The sequence below is a fragment of the Triplophysa dalaica genome, chromosome 13, assembly GCF_015846415.1.
Source record: "Triplophysa dalaica isolate WHDGS20190420 chromosome 13, ASM1584641v1, whole genome shotgun sequence".
NCBI lineage: Eukaryota > Metazoa > Chordata > Actinopteri > Cypriniformes > Nemacheilidae > Triplophysa > Triplophysa dalaica.
In genome coordinates, this window is record NC_079554.1 from 22,150,841 (window position 1) to 22,175,632 (window position 24,792).

Genomic DNA, 24,792 nt, shown 5'->3' on the forward strand with positions numbered 1-24,792 from the left:
ATCTATTGTTGTATTAGTTGTTAGAATATGACAATATCTGTCTGGGATACATGAGTGCGAAAAAATCTTAATATTGAGAAAATTGCCTTTGAAGTTGTTAATCAGAGGCACTGTAGCAGGCCATCCACTCACAAAAATAAAGTTTTTATATATATATTTATATGTAGAAAATTTACAAATTTTGAATTATGTTAAATGTTTAAGCAATTTCCTTTTCTGACACCAAGAACATAATGACATGTTTCAAGTGTGTATCTGTAGTCCATGTATGTGTGGGATTCGTTCATAAGACATTGAAGTAAGGATTAAGTGAAGCAGGCGAACAGATGGTTGTTTAGCTTCACTGCACCTGTTGCTTCAAACAGAACTGAACGTCTGGATGTCACAACCAAAGTCTTTAAGTCTTTTCTTCACTGTGCAGCAGTGCTGTAGATGTAGTTTAGTGTTGTGACTTTCACTGAAAGCTATATTTAACAGAAAAGGACAGACAGAGTCACAGAGGTGACAGAGCAGACAGGGCGTCCACAGACACAGAACCTGGTGTCTCAACATGATACAGAGCTCTAATGAAGGCATCGATAATCCCACTTTTGATGGAATGGATGTTGCCAAGGAAACCAAGACAGGTGAGAGGAACTAAATGTCTTGATACAGCCACAAAAATGTGTATAAAAATACAAATATTTATATTATCTAAATTATAAGCAACGCAGACAGCATGGTTAATGTATTTCTTATTCAACTCTGTTAAATTACATTTATTTGTTTTTTTAAATACGTATTAAAAAATAAAATCTATAATATGGGTATAAAACAGATTTGACCAAACAAGTAGTTGCATAATTTTTTATGACCCACAGATCCAAACACCTCACAGAGGTTAAAGATGAAGGGATTGCATTTGTACAAAATGCAAAGACATGGAAACAATGTTTATGTTGTGAACATTGAAGATACAACCTCCCGTCTATCAATGACCAAACTCTCTCTCTCTCAGAGCTGGAGGATTTGTTGGTCTCTCTGCAGGAATTAAAGGTTCATCTGTCTGATGTTGAGAGTCTGGAGGACGTTCAGCTGCTGATGGAGCTTCTTCTCCAGACAGATTTCCAGCAGGCCTTCCGCATGCACCACAGCGTCACTCTAAACACGAGACGCCTCCACCCGCCTCACCCGCTCACAGCACACGCCCGACACATCAGAGACGAGGTATAACCTTCATTTGTAGGCTCCTGAAGCACTTGCTAAGTTAATGAGTTGATTTGGCGTGTGCAGCAGTGTGGTGTCATTGTCAAAGTCATTAACCGTCAGGTTTGTAATCCTCCGTTGGCTCACACATTGAAGTGTGATGTGTAATCTACAGGCCAGAAAAACATTTCACAGCTCATCTCAGTCAATGAGTTTTTCTCATCATTCAACCTGAAAAAGATGCAGCCCATTTTTCTCTGTAATGTGAATTATTTCACAGTGAAACTGGCGACTCAGCATGAAAACAAACTAATGTTTGGAAGGACTTTATTTGATCCATATTGCTAACTAACAGCAGCATAAAATAAAGTATCAATATTTGTAGGATATTCAGTGTCAAGCGAATTCACCCAAAAAATTTAAAGAAATGATGTCATCATTTACTCACCCAAGTTGTTTCAAATCTGTATAAATGTCTCTGTTTGGTTGAACACACAAAATAAAAGATATTTTGAAGAATCTAGGAAAACAGTTCTGGGGCACTTTTGACTATCCTACTATGGTATTCAATGGTGCCCAAAAACTGGTTACAACCATTCTTCCAAATATATTTCTCCATGTCCATCAGAACAAAGACATTTATACAGATTTGAAACAACTTGGGTGAGTAAATGATGACATCATTTTTTTAGGGGGGTTAACTGTTTCTTCAAGTTTCGAGAAACTAAACAGTGAAATGTAGAAATAAATCCAAGCAAACATCCTGACATTTCAAAAATGTTTTCAAATGGTTGAAGCAAGAACGACGATTTGAGATTGGTGGACATTTTGTGTGTTTTTAGATCGATTACAGGTTTTCATGAATAATTTTTCATGGTTTTGATTCAGGTGGAAAGTGTTTTACAGTGGAGTGAACAAAGTGAAGCTTCAGAACTAACAGGACTATTGAGTTCACCACACCTACAGGTTGGCAAAATGTACCATGGTTTTATTATAGTAAACGTGTGGTGAGTTTAGGTTAAATTATTATTTTTAATTTATTTATTATTTATTTAGTTTAATTAATTGACATTTATGATACCATAGTTTATAAAAAAATATCATATTAAATTATGGTCAATAGCAAAATCATCAGGTTCTATAGACTTTACATTTACATTTACTCATATAGCCGACGCTTTCATACAAAGCGACAGAGAGTTCAGGGAGCAATACGAGATATCATACAGGAGCAATAATACAATAGGTGCAAATACAAAGTTACCAGTTTCCACAAAAGTTTTTTCTTTCATTTGTCAAGTATTCACAGAAGAGATGTTTTTAAGTAGTTTTTTGAATGTGATAGAAAAGTTTTAAGAAACCATTTCAAATAACTTCATTGGAGAACCATGGTTCTTTTATAAAATCTCTGCAAAAAAAACTTTTAGCGCCTTCATTTCTTATCACTAGCTGCAACTTGCAGAGAACAAGCAGATCATACAGATGACTGATCACCAATCTCTTTAATCAAAGAATCAAAACTCCATCTCCTGTCAAACATGTTCAGCCTAAAGTCAAACCCAAACAAGGACGTGCAAAGCAGACTTCTTCTGTGTTCTGCAGAATAGAGTCAGCGCTCTGTTTTTCTTCTCCAGGCTCTGATGGAAGCTCATGACTGTATAGCCGAGGAGGATTTTAATGAGGACTCTAATGAAATCCTGGAGGAAGATGGAAACGGCACAAAACTGGTGTGTCTGGAGAAAAATCGTGACATGCCTCTGGTACAAATCATTCACATTGTGTTTTCAATATTTGACAACCACTTCATTCTTACGCCTGCTTTAAAAAAGGCAATACAAATTCCAACTGTTCAGATTAAAAATACCGCTATGAACCATCGGCTGGTTTCAAGTAAAACCATTAAAAAAATCTTTAGGATTTATGGGTGTTCTTTTGGTGCAGATAACATCCCATCAACAGAAGTCAACACATTACAAGAACTCGAGAGCCACAAACACCAATATAACTTTAAAAAAACTTAATATAACTCCCACTACAACCACTAAACTAAAGCCATTTAAAAAGTAGTCAGCAGAAATCTACAACTACAAAAACTACATGTAATTTTGTGACCAAATTCTGCATTGGTTGTTGTAAAAAAAATTGTGTGTGATCAGGGTGTGACGGTTCGAAACGATCATGACTGTGTGATCATCAGTCGGGTGGTCCGTGGAGGGACGGCAGAGATGAGCGGTCTCCTCAGTGAGGGGGATGAAATCCTGCAGATCAACAGCGTCTCGGTCCGTGGAAAAAGCGTCAATGACGTCCACAACATCCTGGTGAGGTCCACAGCAGAGAGCCCGGTGGTTTGATCACGACTGATGTCTGAAACCTGTGCTCATTTTCTCTTTAGTCCAGCATGCACGGACCCCTCACAATTCTGATCACCCCCAACTCTCAAACCAAAATAACGTCTCACAGAAAGACTTTGGTAAGATGTTATCTCAGATGCCTTCATTTCACTCTTGGAGGTGTGTTACCTTCTCTAAAGTCCTTTTTGGATCTGTGTTAGTTATCTTGTGAGTTTGTTCTGGAACAGAGTCTTGCCTCATTCTTGTTCATCCTATCAACAGATGCACGTGAAAGCGAACTTTACCTACGACCCGTCCGATGACCCATACGTGCCGTGCAGAGAACTGGCTCTGTCCTTTCGTCAGGGAGACGTCCTTCATGTCATCAGTCAGGACGACCCAAACTGGTGGCAGGCGTACAGAGACGCAGATGAGAACCCCAAACCCCTCGCTGGCCTCATACCCAGTGAGCGTCTGACCAGACAGTATAGATAGTTCTGTCAATGACAGACTTTTGTCAAATAAAACTGAGCGATATGTTGAATCATCAGTAAACAAAAAGCCATTTTAGAGCAAATATCAAGATACGTAACAAATATTGTGAAAAGTTTACATTGAATCCAATAGCATTGAATTATTTGAATTTGCATGACATGTATTTGCTGGTAATATAGTGGAGTAAAACATGTATTAAACTTGTTTAGTGAATATGAAGAACATCTCATTTATCAACGTCCTGTTCTTTAAAGGTAAGAGCTTTCAACAAAAAAGAGAAGCCATAAAGAGAACGATTACAGACAAGAATCAGGAACATCGAGGTGAGCAGAACCCGTCTGTCTAAAATTCACACCTCCATCCCTCCACAAGCGCTCATCTGACATGAATCTCTGAGCTTTTGATCATCTCAAAGTTCTGTGATGTGAACCTGATCACATTTCCTCTTTCGTCAGAGAAACTTTGGTGCTCAAAGAAATATAAAAAGCAGAGAAAAAAAAACTTGGATAACCCAGATAATGGTAAGTAGGATGTTTATTTGCATATTTAAATATATAATATTTATTATTATCTTATTAACCTGATCCAGTACAAATTAACAAGAACTGTATTTATTCCGAATAAGTTATTCTGAAAGGGAAAATTCATCATTTATAATCAAAACATAATTACCTACTTAAATACTAAATTAATTAAATAATTTGGTTTAACAGACTATTAAAAAGTAGGAAAGAGATGGTTCTTTAAAGAACCTTTGACTGAATTGTTCTTTGTGGTACCAAAAAAGGTTCTTCTATGGCATCGCTGTGAACAACCTCATAAGCACCTTTATTTTTAAGAGTGAATAATGGCTTTTTTTTTTACTTGAAAAGTGAATGCACAAAAAAGCATGTTGTGATGTTTATAGCCTACAGACTAATGAAAACTTGTAAATGTCTGTCATTTCAGTGCATTGCAGTGATGATATTCTGACCTATGAAGAGGTGGCATTATACCACCAGCCCGTTCACCGCAGACGTCCCATCATTCTGGTCGGCCCACCAAACAGGGGACAGGATGAGTTGAGACAGACTCTGTTGTCCTTAGAGCCCGAACGATTCGCTGGCGCTGTTCCACGTGAGAATGAGCCTCTCTAAGCATCTAGCAAACAGTGATGTATGTGTTCTATTGTATTTAGTTTAGATGAGATCTGATGGATTTGGTATGTTCTGCATGTTCCAGACACCACACGAAGCCCCCGTGCACATGAGGTCAGCGGAAGGGAGTACAACTTTGTGTCACGGCAGAGCTTTGAGTCTGACCTGACTTCAGGAAAGTTCATTGAGTCTGGAGAGTTTGACCAGAACCTGTACGGCACAAATACTGATTCAATCAGACAGATTATTAACTCGGGTAAAATCTGTCTGCTGTGCCTGCAGCCCAGGGTAAGACTGAGCTTTAACTCCTGAATGGGTCAATTCGCAAAAAGAAATAAAGTTGTATAGTTAAATATACAGAGAGTCAATTTTTACAATTTATCTTTTCAATTTTTTAAACTATTTTTACAAAACAGGAGCTTGAATGTGCCAAATAATAAATGTTAATTATACAAATAAAATAAAATACATAATGTTAGAATTTATATTTGTCAATTAAGTACACTTATTATTTAATAAGTAAAGATAGGAATCTAATAATCTAAAATCGCCACAGACCTGTCACTCAATGAGGTGCTCCAATAAAGATCGCAATAAGCGCTACGTCATGAATGTGGGCGGGGCGTCTGCGCAGAGCTCGCGCAGTTCGGCTCGCATGCTCGAAATCGTCAGAGGTGGTGTGTGCGTTACCCTTTGAGAATGGCATCAAAGAAAGATGCGAAAAGACAAAAGTTTTATGATATCGAGTGTGTGTTAGATGATTGCGATGACGAGGACGGATACAAACCTCTGTCAGACAGCGACGAACTGAACGAGTCCGCTGAGGAAGACGAGCTGCGCGAGGAAGGGTAAGTGAACGCGCCTCCTCATCTTTGTGTGCTTGTTTGCTGATGTTTGTGATGTCTTATTTTATCTTTGTTTATTGTTAAACATTTTTAAATATTTTACTTCTTTGATGAAATGCCAGTGCATGCACAATCTCAATTCAAAAAGAATACATGCGTGTTGTTTTGTGGAGTCCGAATGGGCGTGTCTTAAAGTGAACGTCCCTCCCATTTTGAACAATAAAAGTTAATTTATTAATTTAGCAGACACGTTTATTTAAAGATAAATATTTTTAAAGAAGATTTAGACATAGTTTAATGTCTGCAATGCATAAGATGAAAAATGTTTGTAAACAGTGAGAGATTCTGAATGCCTGATTAACAGTTAGATGTTTGGCCACTCCCCCAACATGGTTTTACTTTAGTTTTAGTTTAATCGTAGCTTTCGATTATACGGTTTACCAATGAAACATTTGAACATTTAACATTTGTTGATCTTATTTTATGTTTACTTGTATGTGTATATTTATATTTATAAAAAGACCGTTTAATCGGAGTCGCGCGCGCACTTGACCCTGGTTAACTTCCGGTTTGTGTTTGGCTAGTGTCTAATAATAAAACTATTTATATTTTATTTAAATTGTCAATATTAATTTGTATGATTTTTTTTACTGCATAATAGTTATATTAAATAAACAATTTGTTGAATGAGCGCTGTAGTAAGGTTGCATTTAAACAAACCGTATGGTACACTGACATCTAGCGGTTGAGCTAGGTATCGCAGTCTATATTCAAAATATAGGAGGGACAAGAAATGTTCTTCTCAGTTTCTTTTGATTGTTATCAGAAATAATCTACAGTCACTCTATTGTTTGTGAATGTTTACCGGAAGTTAAGTTGGGGTCACAAAAGTGTGAATGCGCAGTAATGGTTGTTTATGTTGTTAAGACAAAACCGTCTGAAAAGCAGTTATATAATAACTAATAAATAACTGTAACACTGGTTAGTTTGTGAATATGAATTATGTGTCTTGTGTGTTCCAGAGTTGATTCTTCTGAGGAATGGGAGCCGCTGAATGGACGTTCAGTAGCAAAGAGGCAACAACAAGGCCCCCCTTCAGCATCAGTACCGCGCCGGAGGGGTCGGCCACGCAAACATCCCCCTCAACCCGTCCCTATAGCAACAGGCAGGAGTTTACCTATACACTCACTTTATTCCTCACCTATACCTCGAGGGAGAGGCAGACCCCAAAATGACAAATCTAAAATCCCCATGTATATCCCCACCCGGTACCCCACCATCGTCCCTAAACCCGCCCCCTTTTCACCACCTTTGCCTAATCCCCTTTGCACTCTTACATTCAGCCCCAATTCCACGTTTTTTCCTAATAACCAACCGAGCAATACCACACCCATTCACACCCCTAATCCTACATCAAACGCACTTTGCCAGAATTTCACACATGTTCCTCCTCCTGATGCTGGACCAAGCATTCCATTTACATCTAATTCTTCACCCATCCACACCTCTGATCCCACACCCAGCGATACATTCAGCCCTAATCCAACACACGTGTCTTATTCCACCCCGATCACCACACTTATCTGCAAGACCAGTCAAACCGGACGACTGTTAGACACGGACACCATCAAGATCACTGATTCGTGGACGGAAAAGAGACCGTTGGATGAGAAGTGAGTACAGTCCCCCACAGGATTATAAAATATTAGAAATGACATGATACATGATAAAAGTAAGTACTGGGTTATGCTAATGCTATAGTGTGTTTGCTTTGTGTTACAGGCTCCATTCTGTTAAAGAATGTGTGTCTAGTCCAGAGCGTGAAACATCACCCACGGTCATCGCAAAGAGGCAACGTCTCTCATCGCCGTCACCTCCAGCCATCACCCCTGCACGCCGGAGAGGCAGACCCCGTAAACACCCCCCTAAAATCCTCCCCAACTCCAAAGTTGAACCACCGTCTGTCTCCAATCTCACAAATGGACCTCCAAACACTTCAAAATCCACAAATGAACCTCCAGATGCTTCAAATCTCACAAATGAACCTGCAAACAGCTCGAATCTCACAAACGAACCTCCAAACACTTCAAAATCCAAAAATGAATTTGCAAACATTTCTGATCTCCCAAATGAACCTGCAACTGCTTCAAATGTCACAAATGAACCAGCAAACTGTTGGAATCTCACAAATGACCCTACAGACGCCTCCGATCACACTGCTGACCTTGCAACCACCTCTAATCAAACTCTTGTTGAGTCTCTGGCCAGCCGTGGCCTTGATGAGAACGAAAACAGTGTTGAGATCATTGATTCAGATGAAGAGGACCTGTGGGAGGACTGGTGAGTGAATAAACACGCTTTTTACACGATGCAGAACTCTTTTTGTTTAAGCATTGCTTAAGGGAAATAAAATGTCATCATTTATTCATCCTTGTGTGGTTGTCTTCAGTGGAACACAAAAGAAGATATTTTGAGAGTGGTTTTGTGTTCATAGAGTCGAAGTCAATAGTGTCCAACATTCTTCATAATATCTTCCTTTGTGTTCTGCAGCTGAATCAATTTATATGCAGCATATTATAATCATTGTGATCACAGCATGTGAGCATCACTTCTACTGCTGCTATTCAGGTGATGCTTCTCTACAGCAGCTTGGAAGCAATATCTTCGTGTGAAATGTGCTATAGACCATTTCGCAACATGTAAACAACACCGATCCAAAAGCACTTCCTGTTTAGTTTTTTTCCATTGCAACAAAATACAACCAACAGAATTGTTAGGACATAATGAAATTTTATAAACACTTTAGAAGAAGAAGACCATTCCAGAGATGGGTTTTCTGAATTTAAATTAGTATTTTAAAGTTTGTGTTGTTAGTGTGAACATCTTTGTTTCGTTTTATGAACTACTATCGATATTTATACCAAATGAAAATATTGTATTTATTTGCAGAAAATGAAAACTGGAGAAACTGTGAAAATAATTCTTTCAGACCTCAAATAGTGCAAAGAATCCAAGTTCAGATTCACTTTTAAGATATACAACACTAATATTTCTACATGTATTTAGGAAAAGTTCAATAATATTTTTTCATTTGATAACCTGGACTATTATTAGAGTTTTCATTTTTCTTGTCCAGTGTTGGGTAAGTTACTCTGAAAAAGTAATTAATACCTAGTTACTTATGACATATTCAATAGTGTAATTAGATTAATGTACAAATGTCTCTCTCTAAAAAGTATTTAATTACTTATTACTAATAACTTCCTATATCCTACATCAACCTTAGAATGATTCAAGGATAGACATGGAAGGCTCTTTTAATTCATTCAAATATATGATATAAAACTACTATTACTACTAAACTATTGCACACATATATATTACACGCAGTATTTAATTCAATTACGTCATAAGTAACTTGCCTATTTCAAGGGAAAAGTAATGAAATGACAGTAACTAATTTCCCAACACTGGTCTTGTCGTGCTGTCAATCTTTCTCGTTGCTGTTGGATGACTTTGTGTCACTCCTGAGGTTTGAGTTTGTTGAAATTCAACTGACACTGGACTGGAATGACCACAACATTTGGAATGGTTTCTTAAGTTTTTCTGCGTTTGTATGTGGAAAAAGGCTAAAAACTGAAACGGTGCTGTTTACGTCTTGCAAATGATCTTCACAAATTGAAAAAAAAATTATACAATTTTTTGTATAAATCATTGTATAAACTCTAAAAAGTTTCAATTATACATATAACCTTAATAATTAAGTGTTTTGTTTTTGTGATGTAATTCTTATAAAGGTTGTTTGTTATGTGTTTCAGTGTGGAGTGTGCTGAGGACTGGACGCCTCTGACGAAGCAAAATCCAGAGCGTTCGACATCATCTACAACATTGAGCGTCAAACCGCTGAAAAACAACTCTAAACATACCTGGCCACAGCTGAGAGATGTGTTTTCTGAGTCCAAATCTAAACCCGCTTCTGCAGCCACCGCCAGCTCGTCTGACCATCAAACCAGACGCAATGGCCGCCCCCCTAAACAAAAAAAACCCACCTCCAATACAGCCTTTACACCCTTCCATACACCCTCTAAACCAAAACACACCCCAAATCCAATCTTACTCTCTCCCCACACATCGGCTGTGGATTTATCCCGGGTGAAATCAGAAAATGGGTCCGACTTGGATCAGTGGCACGATGTCACCATTAAGGATGAGGAACCCGTGCTTCCCGATTTCAGTCCTAAACGTCCTCCGGGCCCACAGCTCCCGGACGCCCCACACGCTCCTCTGCACTCTTTCCAGCTGTTTTTTTCCAGCTCCGTCGTCCAGACGATTGTACGAAACACTAACAGCTATGCAGAGAAGCGGGCAGAAGCCGGAAAGACGCTCCACTGGGTTCCTCTCACAGCGAGCGAGTTCTACTCCTTCCTGGCGTTAGTTCTGTACATGGGTTTGGTGAAGGTGGACACTCTGTTGGACTACTGGGCGAGAAAGACCGTTTACAGCTTTCCATACCCACAATCCATCATGTCCAGTGAGCGATTCCTGGCTGTCTTTTCTAATCTTTACCTGTGTGACCCTCAAGACGACATCGAGAACATCAAGAAGAGAGCCACCTCGGGTTATGACCGTCTGTTGAAGATCAAGCCTCTGTATACCGACATGATTTCAGCCTGTAGGACACACTTTCATCCGAACAGAGAGATTTCCGTAGACGAGAGAACCAGGTTTGGATTAAAACGACATGCCAACGACATGTCAAACACGCTAGGCTACAAACTCTTTGTTCTTTTCGATTCGTCCTCGGGATACAACTGGAATTTCTTTGTTTTCGAGGGAAAGAGTTCCACATCAGGCAAAGGCGTCGGTTATGATGCTGTCATGAGACTTCTGGATGTTAAACTCCTCGGGAAGGGTTACAGGTTGTACACGGACACCTTCTACACGAGTCCAACCCTGTTCCGTCATTTATTGCGCAATGACATCGTCTCGTGCGGTCTTCTTCGGCACACCTCAGGTTTACTGGAGGATTACGCTGCGAGCAGAAGACCCGATAGAGGATCCATCCGCTGGTGTCGCCGGGGTCCTCTTCTGTTTGTCAAGTGGACCAACATAAGTGAAATCGTCACGTGCTCCACCATGCACAAAGCGTTTGCGGGCGACTTCATCACCCGTAGCATCCGAGGTGCAGGCGGTGAGCGGATTCAACATCAAATCCCCATTCCGCCACCTGTGAAAGACTGCAATGAACACATGGGTGGCGACGATTCCACAGACGCCCTGTTTGGGTATTACAACATCCTCTACAAAACACGGAAATGGTACAAGACCTTCTTCTTTCATTTTCTTGAGATTGCAGTGGTGAACAGTTACGTTCTGCACCAACACGTGACGAAGGCATCGAGCGAGGCTCCTCTGAGCCAGAAAGCGTTTCGGGAAGCGCTCATATCTGAGCTGGAACGTGTCGGGAAGGGCGAGAAGCTCTCCGTATCTGAGCCCGTCACACCATACGAGCTGTCGCCACACGTCCGGACTGAGCAATGCCTACCAGAGTACTTCCAGTCAGACGCTCCGCTCGGGATGAGGGTTTGTGCCATGTGTAGATTGTCAGGAAATAAAGTCACGGCGGCCTTATTCTGCACGCGCTGCAGGGTGCCCTTGTGTTTTCTGGCCTCGAGGAACTGCTTTAAGAGATGGCATCAAGAGGGACACTCAGATTCCTAGTTTTAGTTTGTACATTGCATGTTTTGTTGGTTTTATACGATTGTGATTCTTGTTGTTAAGTAAAATGCAAAAGGAATTGATCGTTCGTGATCTGTTTTTATTCACATTTTTCAATTATTAAAGTATTATTAAGGTTTGTGAAATATAAGAAGGGTTTTGTGGTTCAGCTCTGTTTAGAGGTGTCTAAATTCATGCAAACCTTTTAGAATTCAACAGAAATTAGTACAGCGATCACATAAATCTAGAACCAAGATCTTCCCTATGCAGTAAAGTAAAATAATATGGATGAAAATCTTCAGGTAAGTGAAAATGTACAGGCAGCCGGTTGTTATCGCAGAACTAAGCCACGACAGGGTGATCAGTTGCTACTTGCCTCATGAGAAAAAAAGCTGTTTACTTTCAGTTTTGAGGTAAGAAACAACGTTCAAATATCACGAACAGGTGAAATATTAAAAAATATATATATAAATATTTGATTTGCTGCATCCAGGTTACTGTGTATTACTAGTTTTGAGAGGTTGCTATCTGGGAATAACAAACCTGCAAATGTCGCGACTGGCCAATCAGAATCAAGCATTCCAACGAGCAGTGTAATATGTTAGGTATAATGTACTGGCAGCCGGTTGTTATCGCAGAAACTAGACCGACAATGTAATCAGGACCTGACTCGACGCAGATGGTCTAGTTTCACACTGAAGGGGCTTATTTCGTGAAAACAGCCGGCTTCTTGTACATTATCCCGGATATTACACGGCTACATGCCACATGCGAAAAAAACTGGACATGACATGTTAATTTGAAATATTTTAGTAGCAAATTTTTACTGAATGCAGACCTTCTTCGAGGAAAAGCTGTTTAGTTTTGGTTTTAAAGTAAGAAATGATGTTCAAATGTCACAAACAGGTGAAATATTTAAAAAAATATATAAAAATATTTAATTTGTAAAGAAAACTGTCAAAATGATTTGCTGCATCCAGGTTACTGTGTGTTATTAGTTTTTGGAGGTTGTTATCTAGAAATAATAAACCTGCAAATGTCACGACTCGCGACTGGCCAATCAGAATCAAGCATTGAGCTGTGTGATATGAAAGGGATAATGTACTGGCAGCCGGTTGTTATCGAGAAATAAGCCCCGACAGTGTAATCAGGACCCGACGCAAAGCATTATCCTGGATATTACACGGCTTCTTGACACATGAGAAAAAAACTGGACATAAAATGTGAATTTGAAATATTTTATTAGCAAATTTTTACCGAATGCAGACCTTCCGCGGGAAAAGCTGTTTACTTACGTTTTAAAGTAAGAAACGACATTCAAACGTCACAAATAGGCAATTTGGTTTAAGCATTCGTAAATATAATGTCATAAATGATTTTAAAAGACACATTTATATATTATTTGAAAAAAAAACGTCAAAATAATGTGCTGCATCCGGGTTACTGTGTGTTATTAGTTGTGAGAGGTTGTTATCTGGGAAGAACAAACCTGCAAATGTCACCACTGGCCAATCAGAATCAAGCATTGCAACAAGACCGCGGAATAGTGAGGCATAACATGGTTCAAGTTCTATCTCTTTTGAGGAACAATTGAACCTTTATGTTTTACTATTTTTATCTCTCAAAATATATTTTAAAAAACAATCTGCCTGATGATTTTAAAATCAAGATACATTCAATGAGAAACATCGTAAAACATAATCCAATAGTGGAGGATTATATGCAGATATTTTCTGCTCGTTCTTATGAAGCTCTTTTATTTTTGTCGGTGTGAATATGGCCTTGAGTGCAAAGCCGAACAATAATGTGTTTGAACCATATTTACAGATTGTGTTTCACACCGATATTAAAATGACATGATCTATTTAAAGTATAGTTTCTTTTTTTATCTGTGTGTTTTGTGTCTTTGTCTCACATTCACTTGTCTCTGTATTATATTCCTCAGTCTCTTCAAGTCATACGTTCCTCTGATCTGAAACCGTACATCATCTTTATCAGACCTCCTCCTCCTGCACCCAAGCGACTCCCTGCCCGCCTGACCAAAGGAGTAAAGAAACACAAGGTAAGTTTGTTTGTCTCCGGAATGTGTTGAACAACATGTACGCGTCATGTTGTGTCAAACATCATACATCAGTGTCGAAAACTGATTATTAGAAAATAAACATTTGAATCATTACCTTACATTTCACATCACAGTGATCTTCTTTTACATGACAAAATGTCTGAATGTATTATTGCATTTCTCTGATGTGTTGATGTGCAGGCAGAAGACACGAGAGAGCTCCAGGAGAAAGCCTGTGAGATGGAGAACAGCTATGGTCACTTATTTGATGCCATCATTTCAAACAGCGATCTAAACAGAAGTGTTTTCGAGCTTTTGATTCTTGTTAACAAACTCGACACAGATCCGCAGTGGGTTCCTTATTCCTGGGTGTGCTGAAGGGCATTTACTAACTCCAGAACAGTTTTCATGTTTCAATGTTCAAGACTAAAGATGAGTTTGGTTGTTTTGTCCACCTTTATTGGAAACTTTGATTTGAGACCATGTATGGTCAACATCGTGTCATGAACCAGAAATTTTAAGAAGTGTAATTTTACGTTTCACTAATTTTTACACAAAATTGGATTCAGAATGAGCTCATATCATTCTGGGATTGTAGCTGAAATGGTCATAAACTGTTGTATCGGAAACATTTATCACACAGTTTGACTGTCAATTATGAAGTATACTAGTGTACTGAACACACCAGACACTTTAAAACTACTGTTCACTGCACAAAAATGGCTAAATGTACAGTAATCAATGATCATGCTGCCACAATACAGTAATACATGGTAAAAATAATATTCATTTATTAGTTGCATTTACAAACTTATGTTGACTATGTACCAATAAGATCATATTTAGGAGCAGTTTTGGGGAATTTAAAAATAATTTTCGTATGTTCTGTCTGTAAAATGAGTCATGAAGCAGTTTTAACCCTTTTAACTGTTTGTGTGATGTATACATAATTTTACAAGATCTATGCCAAAGTGGTGAAAATAAAAAATTACGTTTAATTTGTAAGTATTATTTCATGCATCAGCGATGTATAAGCATAAACATTTCTGCAGAATTTTTCCACGTTCAATTTGTTCATTAATAAATATACTAATATTCGTATAATCTACTATTGCGTTTGTTTATAATGCATTCGTGTTCATTTATAAAATTTGGAATGTGCACTGTTGTGTTACTGTGTGTAGATGTTAATTTTAAGGATTAACAAATGCTTTAAAGCATTGTTCCATTATTTAATGGATTGTTAATGCAAATGCAAGTTTGAAGCTCTACAGAACTCTGATTTAGTAAAGCTTCCCAGAAAAAATATGACCTCATATATTGAGCTTTCATTTTGAAAGGAAATCAAATGTTATAATATTTATGATTAATTCTTATAAAAAATTATGTTTACATGCGACCAATTCCTAAAAATCAATTTAAAAGACAATGTAAAGAAATGTCTTCAAACGAATTAACAACCAACCTACGAACTTTTACAACATTTATTGAAATTAAATCCACAGGAGGTGGAAGCATTTCTTCGGACCAAAACAATCACACATATTTCTCAACCACATGACCAAAAGCATGAGTGTGGCCTGATCTAAGGAAAGGATTATGATCATACAATCACATCGTGAATTCAATTATTTTGATCAATCACAACACAAACATGAGTTGTGATGTACATCACATCATTTATCAACCGCACACTGGGCTGTAACAAGAAAAGTTGCACTGGTTTTAATACATACAGTAAGATGCCCTTAACTGTGCCCAATTCAATGGAATGATAGTTTATATTACAGTCCAAATCCATATTACAGTTTCAATTTCATCCTACAAACAAAAAGTAGTGAAATGGCAACAACAGATACACAAAACAAGTACATTTCTTGTTTACTAGACATCAAGCTCGGCCTCAAGGGTATGAATAAATAAAATCTGGATTCCCGGAGGTCTCATTCAAAGAGCAGGTCTTCATCGGTCTCATCGTTCAGCATGTTCGTGGGCTCGGCGGTCGGGCCTAGCAGAGCCAAACGTTTAGCAATCTCCTTCTCAGTCCTCTCACGGAGCTGTTTCTTCTTCTCCTGGATCTTCTTCAGCCTGTGAAAAGAGAAAAGCAGAACGTAAGTGTGTTAATCTTTCAGTTTTGAGTGTGAACTTTACTGCAGGATCTCACCTGTAGAATTCCTCACGCTCGCGCTCGTCCAGCTCTGTTATGATGTACGTGAGCGTGCGCTCGATTCGTGGGATAATCACTGAAAGGGACAGAAAAAGTACATAAGCAACAAATACACACAATAAATAATGTAAGATTTTAAATGATCACTCACCGTGCTCGATGGCATTAACACGGCGGTTTGTGATCTTGATGGCTTGATCCAATGTGACGAATGAGGTCTACGAGTGAAATAATAACCAAATATATTTACTTGTGCTAGTAAATATAAACAATAACAACAGGGAAGCTTGTTATGAATAAAATATCAAGTGTCGGTCATCACCTGCAGAGATGCCAGCTCTACAAGAAGCTCAACTGCTTTCGCGTAGTTCCTCTTCAGTCGAGACACCTGCTCTCCTCCCCTGGCCAGACCAGTTAACTCATAACCTACAGATAACCGACTGGTTAGAAATGGTAATGTGTTCAAAATGTGACGTATCTTAAGAGCCTTTAATATTACAGTAAGAAATGAACAGAATGCTTACTGTCTCCACCCTCCTGATAATGCTCAAACACAGGCAGAGTAACACCTGCGCACAAACACACAGGTAAATGACATGACAGATGTAAATCAATTTTAAAACTCTTCATCCCTGTTCAAAAAGATCACACACCTGCAACATTGTCCCTTTTAGCTCTGACCTTCACCTGGGCTTTATTCACGTTCTGAATGACCGTGGTGCTGATGAGACGGAAACAAAGAGCAGGTGAGTGTATGGAGGAGCATCAATACTGTGAAAGCCATCGGTTGTTCATTTTAATACCTGAAATCACCAGCAGCAAATTTGGCCTCGGCTAAAGAAAAGGCGGCTTCTCTCATCACTTCACCCATCAGTGTCTTAGTCTGGAAGGTTAAAAATGTATATTCACTCATCCATCTCAGTAACATCTGAACATTTGTGACAAAGTATTACACAAAATGTGCAGTAAAAGGAAAAGCGAATAATCAATGGCTTGACATTTTACCTCAATGATCTTTCTAAGAATTTGGCGGAATCGCATAGAGAGAGCATCTGCTTTCTTCTTCAGCAAATTCCGGCCAGTCTGAGCTCCTTTCAAACGAGCTTTCATGATGGACTGAGCCCTGATAAAACAATCACAGTTATTTCCATAGATAGGCCTTTTACAATTGAACATTGATGCATCTTTACAGAAAATACATTTGAGCAATGAAAACAAAAAAATTAAGAATTTAGTTAAAAACACATTCTATAAAAACAAGTAAATTATCAAATATATGGTATTAAGACATATGATTTGCTCACGCGCACGCACCAACACATGCACGCACGATGTAACGTAAGGCCAAACAACACCGTTATAAAACTGATGTCATCTACTAACATGAAATAATTTACATTTTATTATTAAAGCATACAAACGCCACAGTATAAGCATTTGAAGTGTAAAGTTTATTTCAGTTGTGTGCAGCAGTAGCTCACATGACTGAATATCATCACTTCCCCTTCATAAACACAGTCAGATTTGAATGCAAGAGGACTCATTTAACACTGACTTCGTGTACACGATTAACTCGTGTAGTGTTTGTGTTTAATGTGCTGCTGTCATTAGCGTCACGACTATAAACACACGATCTGATGTGACTGGATGAATGATATACTCACATTCTAGAAGGGAAAACATCGATGCGATCTTTTGCTGACATCTTTACTCGCTTAGTCACACACTAAATCAAACTACTGTCAAATCGACACACCGAGCGTTTAAACAGATCGATTTATTTTAAAGCACAATTAAACGTCTAAAATAACATCGACGTGACCCTCATAGTCGAGATACATGACGCAGAAAGGATCAGCTGACTGGCAGTCACGGGACTCCACCAACGCGCTGATTGGCCGCGACTCTTCAGTGCGTGACACTGTGTAGATTAAAACGACGAAATCATGTTTAAACATAAAAGTCCGAAAGGGACACTTGCTATCGGCAAAATGTGTCTTAAGACATAATCAAGCTAATGTGAAATCCTTAGGCTAACGATATGAAGTCTTTCATTTTTTATAAACATACAGAACTAGGTCGTTAAAAAGTGAATCGGACAGAATATTATTCTGACACATAATTTTCTTAGCTGTCATGGCGGGAGGAGTCCGACTCGTTAGTGTAACATTTGTGCGACTGCATTCTTTATTTTTTTAAATAAGCAATACAGCATTTTATAATCTAAACAATACTTGAAGGTAAGAGGAAGGTTCGACTCTCTGAAATGTTGCATTGGACAGTTAAACTTTAAATCCGCACAGTACCTTGTTTGAGAAGATATTGTATTCATGCACATAATATTTAAGGAGCACATCAATTATCCTATTAAAATATATTTTGGGTTCCGAGGCGATCAACTTTTATTTTGAATTGTGGCGCACAGTGGGTTGACGCAACTTCCCGCCGGTGTTCACGTTTTCCTGACTGGGTAGATCAATGGCCAACTAACAGCCGCAGACAAACGACACTTTTAACATATTTTAAAGAGTTAAAGTCAGACGTTTTAACTCCTGTTAGGTGAGATTGTGTTACACATACATACAGTTTCATTTTACACATATTGCAAAGATATTTTTTTACTATATTTGCGTTGTAATTTCTGCTGGGAGACAGCATGTGCGCCACATGAACTAATGGGTTTACTATAGTAATGTGACAGACTGCTGGGTTTACTATAGTAATGTGACAGACCGCTGGGTTTACTATAGTAATGTGACAGACTGCTGGGTTTACTATAGTAATGTGACAGACTGCTGGGTTTACTATAGTAATGTGACAGACCGCTGGGTTTACTATAGTAATGTGACAGACTGCTGGGTTTACTATAGTAATGTGACAGACTGCTGGGTTTACTATAGTAATGTGACAGACTGCTGGGTTTACTACAGTAATGTGACAGACTGCTGGGTTTACTATAGTAATGTGACAGACTGCTGGGTTTACTATAGTAATGTGACAGACTGCTGGGTTTACTATAGTAATGTGACAGACTGCTGGGTTTACTATAGTAATGTGACAGACTGCTGGGTTTACCATAGTAATGTGACAGACTGCTGGGTTTACCATAGTAATGTGACAGACTGCTGGGTTTACTACAGTAATGTGACAGACTGCTGGGTTTACTATAGTAATGTGACAGACTGCTGGGTTTACTACAGTAATGTGACAGACTGCTGGGTTTACTATAGTAATGTGACAGACTGCTGGGTTTACTATAGTAATGTGACAGACTGCTGGGTTTACTATAGTAATGTGACAGACTGCTGGGTTTACTATAGTAATGTGACAGACTGCTGGGTTTACTATAGTAATGTGACAGACTGCTGGGTTTACTATAGTAATGTGACAGACTGCTGGGTTTACTATAGTAATGTGACAGACTGCTGGGTTTACTATAGTAATGTGACAGACTGCTGGGTTTACTATAGTAATGTGACAGACTGCTGGGTTTACTATAGTAATGTGACAGACTGCTGGGTTTACCATAGTAATGTGACAGACTGCTGGGTTTACCATAGTAATGTGACAGACTGCTGGGTTTACTACAGTAATGTGTGTGATTGATAGATTTATTATTGTAATGTGACAGACTCCTGGGTTTACTATAGTAATGTGACAGACTGCTGGGTTTACTATAGTAATGTGACAGACTGCTGGGTTTACTATAGTAATGTGACAGACTGCTGGGTTTACTATAGTAATGTGACAGACTGCTGGGTTTACCATAGTAATGTGACAGACTGCTGGGTTTACTATAGTAATGTGACAGACTGCTGGGTTTACTATAGTAATGTGACAGACTGCTGGGTTTACTATAGTAATGTGACAGACTGCTGGGTTTACTATAGTAATGTGACAGACTGCTGGGTTTACTATAGTAATGTGACAGACTGCTGGGTTTACTATAGTAATGTGACAGACTGCTGGGTTTACTACAGTAATGTGACAGACTGCTGGGTTTACTATAGTAATGTGACAGACTGCTGGGTTTACTACAGTAATGTGACAGACTGCTGGGTTTACTATAGTAATGTGACAGACTGCTGGGTTTACTATAGTAATGTGACAGACTGCTGGGTTTACTATAGTAATGTGACAGACCGCTGGGTTTACTATAGTAATGTGACAGACTGCTGGGTTTACTATAGTAATGTGACAGACTGCTGGGTTTACTATAGTAATGTGACAGACTGCTGGGTTTACTATAGTAATGTGACAGACTGCTGGGTTTACTATAGTAATGTGACAGACTGCTGGGTTTACTATAGTAATGTGACAGACTGCTGGGTTTACTATAGTAATGTGACAGACTGCTGGGTTTACTATAGTAATGTGACAGACTGCTGGGTTTACTATAGTAATGTGACAGACTGCTGGGTTTACTATAGTAATGTGACAGACTGCTGGGTTTACTATAGTAATGTGACAGACTGCTGGGTTTACTACAGTAATGTGTGTGATTGATAGATTTATTGTTGTAATGTGACAGACTGCTGGGTTTACTATAGTAATGTGACAGACTGCTGGGTTTACTATAGTAATGTGACAGACTGCTGGGTTTACTACAGTAATGTGACAGACTGCTGGGTTTACTACAGTCATGTGACAGACTGCTGGGTTTACTATAGTAATGTGACAGACTGCTGGGTTTACTACAGTAATGTGACAGACTGCTGGGTTTACTATAGTAATGTGACAGACTGCTGGGTTTACTATAGTAATGTGACAGACTGCTGGGTTTACTACAGTAATGTGACAGACTGCTGGGTTTACTATAGTAATGTGACAGACTGCTGGGTTTACTACAGTAATGTGACAGACTGCTGGGTTTACTATAGTAATGTGACAGACTGCTGGGTTTACTATAGTAATGTGACAGACTGCTGGGTTTACTACAGTAATGTGACAGACTGCTGGGTTTACTATAGTAATGTGACAGACTGCTGGGTTTACTACAGTCATGTGACAGACTGCTGGGTTTACTATAGTAATGTGACAGACTGCTGGGTTTACTACAGTAATGTGACAGACTGCTGGGTTTACTATAGTAATGTGACAGACTGCTGGGTTTACTATAGTAATGTGACAGACTGCTGGGTTTACTATAGTAATGTGACAGACTGCTGGGTTTACTATAGTAATGTGACAGACTGCTGGGTTTACTATAGTAATGTGACAGACTGCTGGGTTTACTATAGTAATGTGACAGACTGCTGGGTTTACTACAGTAATGTGACAGACTGCTGGGTTTACTACAGTAATGTGACAGACTGCTGGGTTTACTATAGTAATGTGACAGACTGCTGGGTTTACTACAGTCATGTGACAGACTGCTGGGTTTACTACAGTAATGTGACAGACTGCTGGGTTTACTACAGTAATGTGACAGACTGCTGGGTTTACTACAGTAATGTGACAGACTGCTGGGTTTACTATAGTAATGTGTGTGATTGATAGATTTATTATTGTAATGTGACAGACTGCTGGGTTTACTACAGTAATGTGACAGACTGCTGGGTTTACTATAGTAATGTGACACACTGCTGGGTTTACTACAGTAATGTGACAGACTGCTGGGTTTACTACAGTAATGTGACAGACTGCTGGGTTTACTACAGTAATGTGACAGACTGCTGGGTTTACTATAGTAATGTGACAGACTGCTGGGTTTACTACAGTAATGTGACAGACTGCAGGGTTTACTATAGAAATGTGACAGACTGCTGGGTTTACTATAGTAATGTGACAGACTGCTGGGTTTACTACAGTAATGTGACAGACTGCTGGGTTTACTACAGTAATGTGACAGACTGCTGGGTTTACTATAGTAATGTGACAGACTGCTGGGTTTACTACAGTAATGTGACAGACTGCTGGGTTTACTACAGTAATGTGTGTCATTGATGGATTTACTATAGTAACATGTGACATGTACAACAGTCTGTAGAGGTTCTGTAGAGATGCCGGGTCTCAGCTGTCGGTTCTACCAGCATCGCTTCCCTGAGGTGGAGGATGTGGTGATGGTGAACGTTCGCTCCATCGCTGAGATGGGCGCGTACGTCAGTCTGCTGGAGTACAACAACATCGAGGGCATGATCCTGCTGAGCGAGCTGTCCCGCAGACGCATTCGGTCCATCAACAAACTCATCCGCATCGGACGCAATGAATGCGTGGTGGTCATCAGAGTAGACAAGGAGAAGGGTGAGTGTGTGACACCCAAACATCGCTGCTTACAAACATGTTTGTCTATTGACATGTGCATGTTCTGTGTCATCAGGATATATTGATTTGTCCAAGCGCAGAGTCTCTCCAGAAGAAGCCATCAAGTGTGAGGATAAATTCACAAAATCTAAAACGGTGAGTGTGTGAGTGCAGCACATCATCTCTGTGTTAAATGTGTGTTTCATGACGCAAGTTGTGATGTCGTGTGCAGGTTTACAGTATTCTGCGTCATGTTGCTGAAGTGTTGGAGTACAGTAAAGATGAGCAGCTGGAGAGTTTGTTCACGCGCACCGCATGGGTCTTTGATGAGAAGTACAAGAAACCCGGATACGGAGCGTATGACGCTTTCAAACAGGCCGTGTCGTAAGTGTCTTTAGTTCCTTACACAGCTGTTAACTCAACGGGATGTGACCTCTCGTGTTTTCTTCGTGTGACGCAGTGATCCCTCTATCCTGGACGAGTTGGATTTGACGGAAGAAGAGAGAAACGTGCTCATCGACAACATCAACCGACGACTCACACCTCAGGCCGTCAAAATAAGAGCTGGTATTACCACTTTTCATTCGCGGTTTTTTTTGTGCGTCATGATTCAAGTTCCAAGAGGAGAATGTAAAAATCCTGTTTATTTCTGTCACATCTTCAGACATTGAGGTGGCGTGTTATGGATATGAAGGGATCGACGCTGTTAAAGATGCTCTGAGGGCGGGACTTCGCTGTTCCACAGAGGCCATGCCAGTCAAGGTACATGCTGTGCTGCGTTCAAATTAAAACTAGATTTGTAATGGAAATCCATAAATATCTCCATAAATGTGTGCGACAGATCAACCTGATCGCACCTCCACGATACGTCATGACCACGACCACGCTGGAGCGCACAGAGGGACTGTCGGTGCTCAACCAGGCCATGGCTGTCATCAAAGAGAGGATCGAGGAGAAAAGAGGCGTCTTTAACGTTCAGATGGAGGTGAAACTCGTGTCATCTAGAACAATTCTTTAACAAAATAATGAAGAATAACATTTTATTTTTATAAAAACATTTGTCATGAAATGATTTTGAACATTTAGGCCAATACCTTCAGATCAAACGTTTTGTCAAGAAAGCGTTTCACTCCAGTAAACCGTTTAACCTGTTTTTAAGCCTACACATGACAATGCAATATTGGAACTTAAATGGTTGTAGCTCATGAATGCTTTGGAGTTCAGACCTACGGTTGGTCTCATTTAACACACTTTGAAGATTATTCCTGGTTATTTTCCTTATAAGTGTTTAAATTGCTATATCACAATAATCCAATAGGGGCACTTTTGCTTTTGATCTGACATTGGACACCACAATAGACATAAAGAAACTTCTTTAAAAAAAAATGTAATCTTGCAAAGACAATGCAAAATTAGACAAGACTGTGAACAACATAATGAAAAAACATGAAATGTACAAATTATTGTAGTTTATGTATATTGCTATAACAAACTGTAAACATATTAGGTTTAGATTTTATAAAAAAAAAAAAAAAAACATACTGTTTCGGCCTAAAATCGTCCAAAGGTCAAAGTCCCAAGTAACACCAGTTTTTTTATGAAGTTTTAGCTTGGTAGACCAAATGATGTGTCTTCTGTGGGTGTTTTAGATAATCCATTAGGGGTAACCTTTGCTTTTAATCTGACATTGGACACCACAACAGACATTGAGATTCTTCTTTTTCTATTGTTTTTAATTCTTTAAATGAAGAGACAATGAAAAATTAGACATGACTCTCAAATATTTTCATGTAAAAGTAAGCGTTCTGCTGGGGGAACAATGTCCTTTAGCAGGACATCAATTTTTATAAGCGCACTCTTGCCTTTTATAAAAGTTTGATATTTTATTTTATAAAACTGTGATGAAATATGTATTCTAGAGAATTAGACCTTTCCAACTATATATAGTTTGTCATAATTATATTAGAATTCATATGCAAAACAAACCGTAAACTCAAACCATGCCAGGTAAGTTACTTGAGATGAGGCATGTCATCTAACGGTCAAATGGTCTGATATTCTTTTATTTACTGAAGATCTTTCTGTCACATGACATAAAATGTTCTGTATGTCACTTACGCCGTGAGGTGGGTTTTCTTCGATGATGTCTGGTGATATCTGATGTTCTTTCAGCCCAAAGTGGTCACAGACACAGACGAGACAGAGCTGCAGAGACAGCTGGAGCGTTTGGAGCGAGAGAACGCTGAGGTGGATGGAGATGATGACGCTGAGGAGATGGAGGCCAAAGCTGAAGATTAGACACTCCAGAAACTCATCCATATGAACTCTTTTATATGGACGCACGCCGTCGTCATTCTTTGAGTTTACAGCAGTTTGGTCATTTCAAAAATATCACAAGTGTGTGTTGTAGCTTCAGCTCAAACGATCATGTGCTGTAAAGCTCACTTTCTGAACCGGTGGCCTTTTAATAACCTCAACACATGACCAACTGTCTGATGACATTACAGAGTGAAAACTGTTCATGTTTCAGAAACTGAAATGTCTGTAAATGTCAAACTTGAGTTTCTCTCTGTCAGTAAACATCTGGATGATAAAAAAATCTCAATGATGA

At 39.1% G+C, this 24,792-nt stretch overlaps 3 protein-coding genes across 3 annotated transcripts; 2 read left to right on the forward strand and 1 right to left on the reverse strand.

The window, feature by feature from the left end:
• The first annotated feature begins 550 nt into the window (after positions 1-550).
• Positions 551-14,825, forward strand: pals1b (protein associated with LIN7 1, MAGUK p55 family member b). Its single transcript, XM_056763796.1, has 13 exons — positions 551-630; positions 987-1,206; positions 2,074-2,151; positions 2,820-2,945; positions 3,342-3,503; positions 3,578-3,655; positions 3,798-3,981; positions 4,265-4,333; positions 4,466-4,531; positions 4,959-5,126; positions 5,232-5,434; positions 13,655-13,771; positions 13,973-14,825. The coding sequence occupies exons 1-13, from the start codon at positions 551-553 to the stop codon at positions 14,147-14,149; spliced, it is 1,728 nt and encodes a 575-aa protein (XP_056619774.1). The 3' UTR covers positions 14,150-14,825.
• A 416-nt stretch (positions 14,826-15,241) lies between these two features.
• On the reverse strand, positions 15,242-17,808 carry atp6v1d (ATPase H+ transporting V1 subunit D). Its single transcript, XM_056764085.1, has 9 exons — positions 17,603-17,808; positions 16,944-17,061; positions 16,742-16,821; positions 16,592-16,659; positions 16,463-16,507; positions 16,261-16,364; positions 16,090-16,156; positions 15,936-16,014; positions 15,242-15,859 (listed from the first exon to the last, which is right to left on the reverse strand). The coding sequence occupies exons 1-9, from the start codon at positions 17,641-17,643 to the stop codon at positions 15,715-15,717; spliced, it is 747 nt and encodes a 248-aa protein (XP_056620063.1). The 5' UTR covers positions 17,644-17,808; the 3' UTR covers positions 15,242-15,714.
• A 462-nt stretch (positions 17,809-18,270) lies between these two features.
• eif2s1b (eukaryotic translation initiation factor 2, subunit 1 alpha b) lies at positions 18,271-24,792 on the forward strand. The gene is made up of 8 exons (XM_056764083.1): positions 18,271-18,497; positions 21,921-22,181; positions 22,258-22,337; positions 22,414-22,565; positions 22,642-22,748; positions 22,846-22,943; positions 23,023-23,166; positions 24,354-24,792. The coding sequence occupies exons 2-8, from the start codon at positions 21,941-21,943 to the stop codon at positions 24,477-24,479; spliced, it is 948 nt and encodes a 315-aa protein (XP_056620061.1). The 5' UTR covers positions 18,271-18,497; positions 21,921-21,940; the 3' UTR covers positions 24,480-24,792.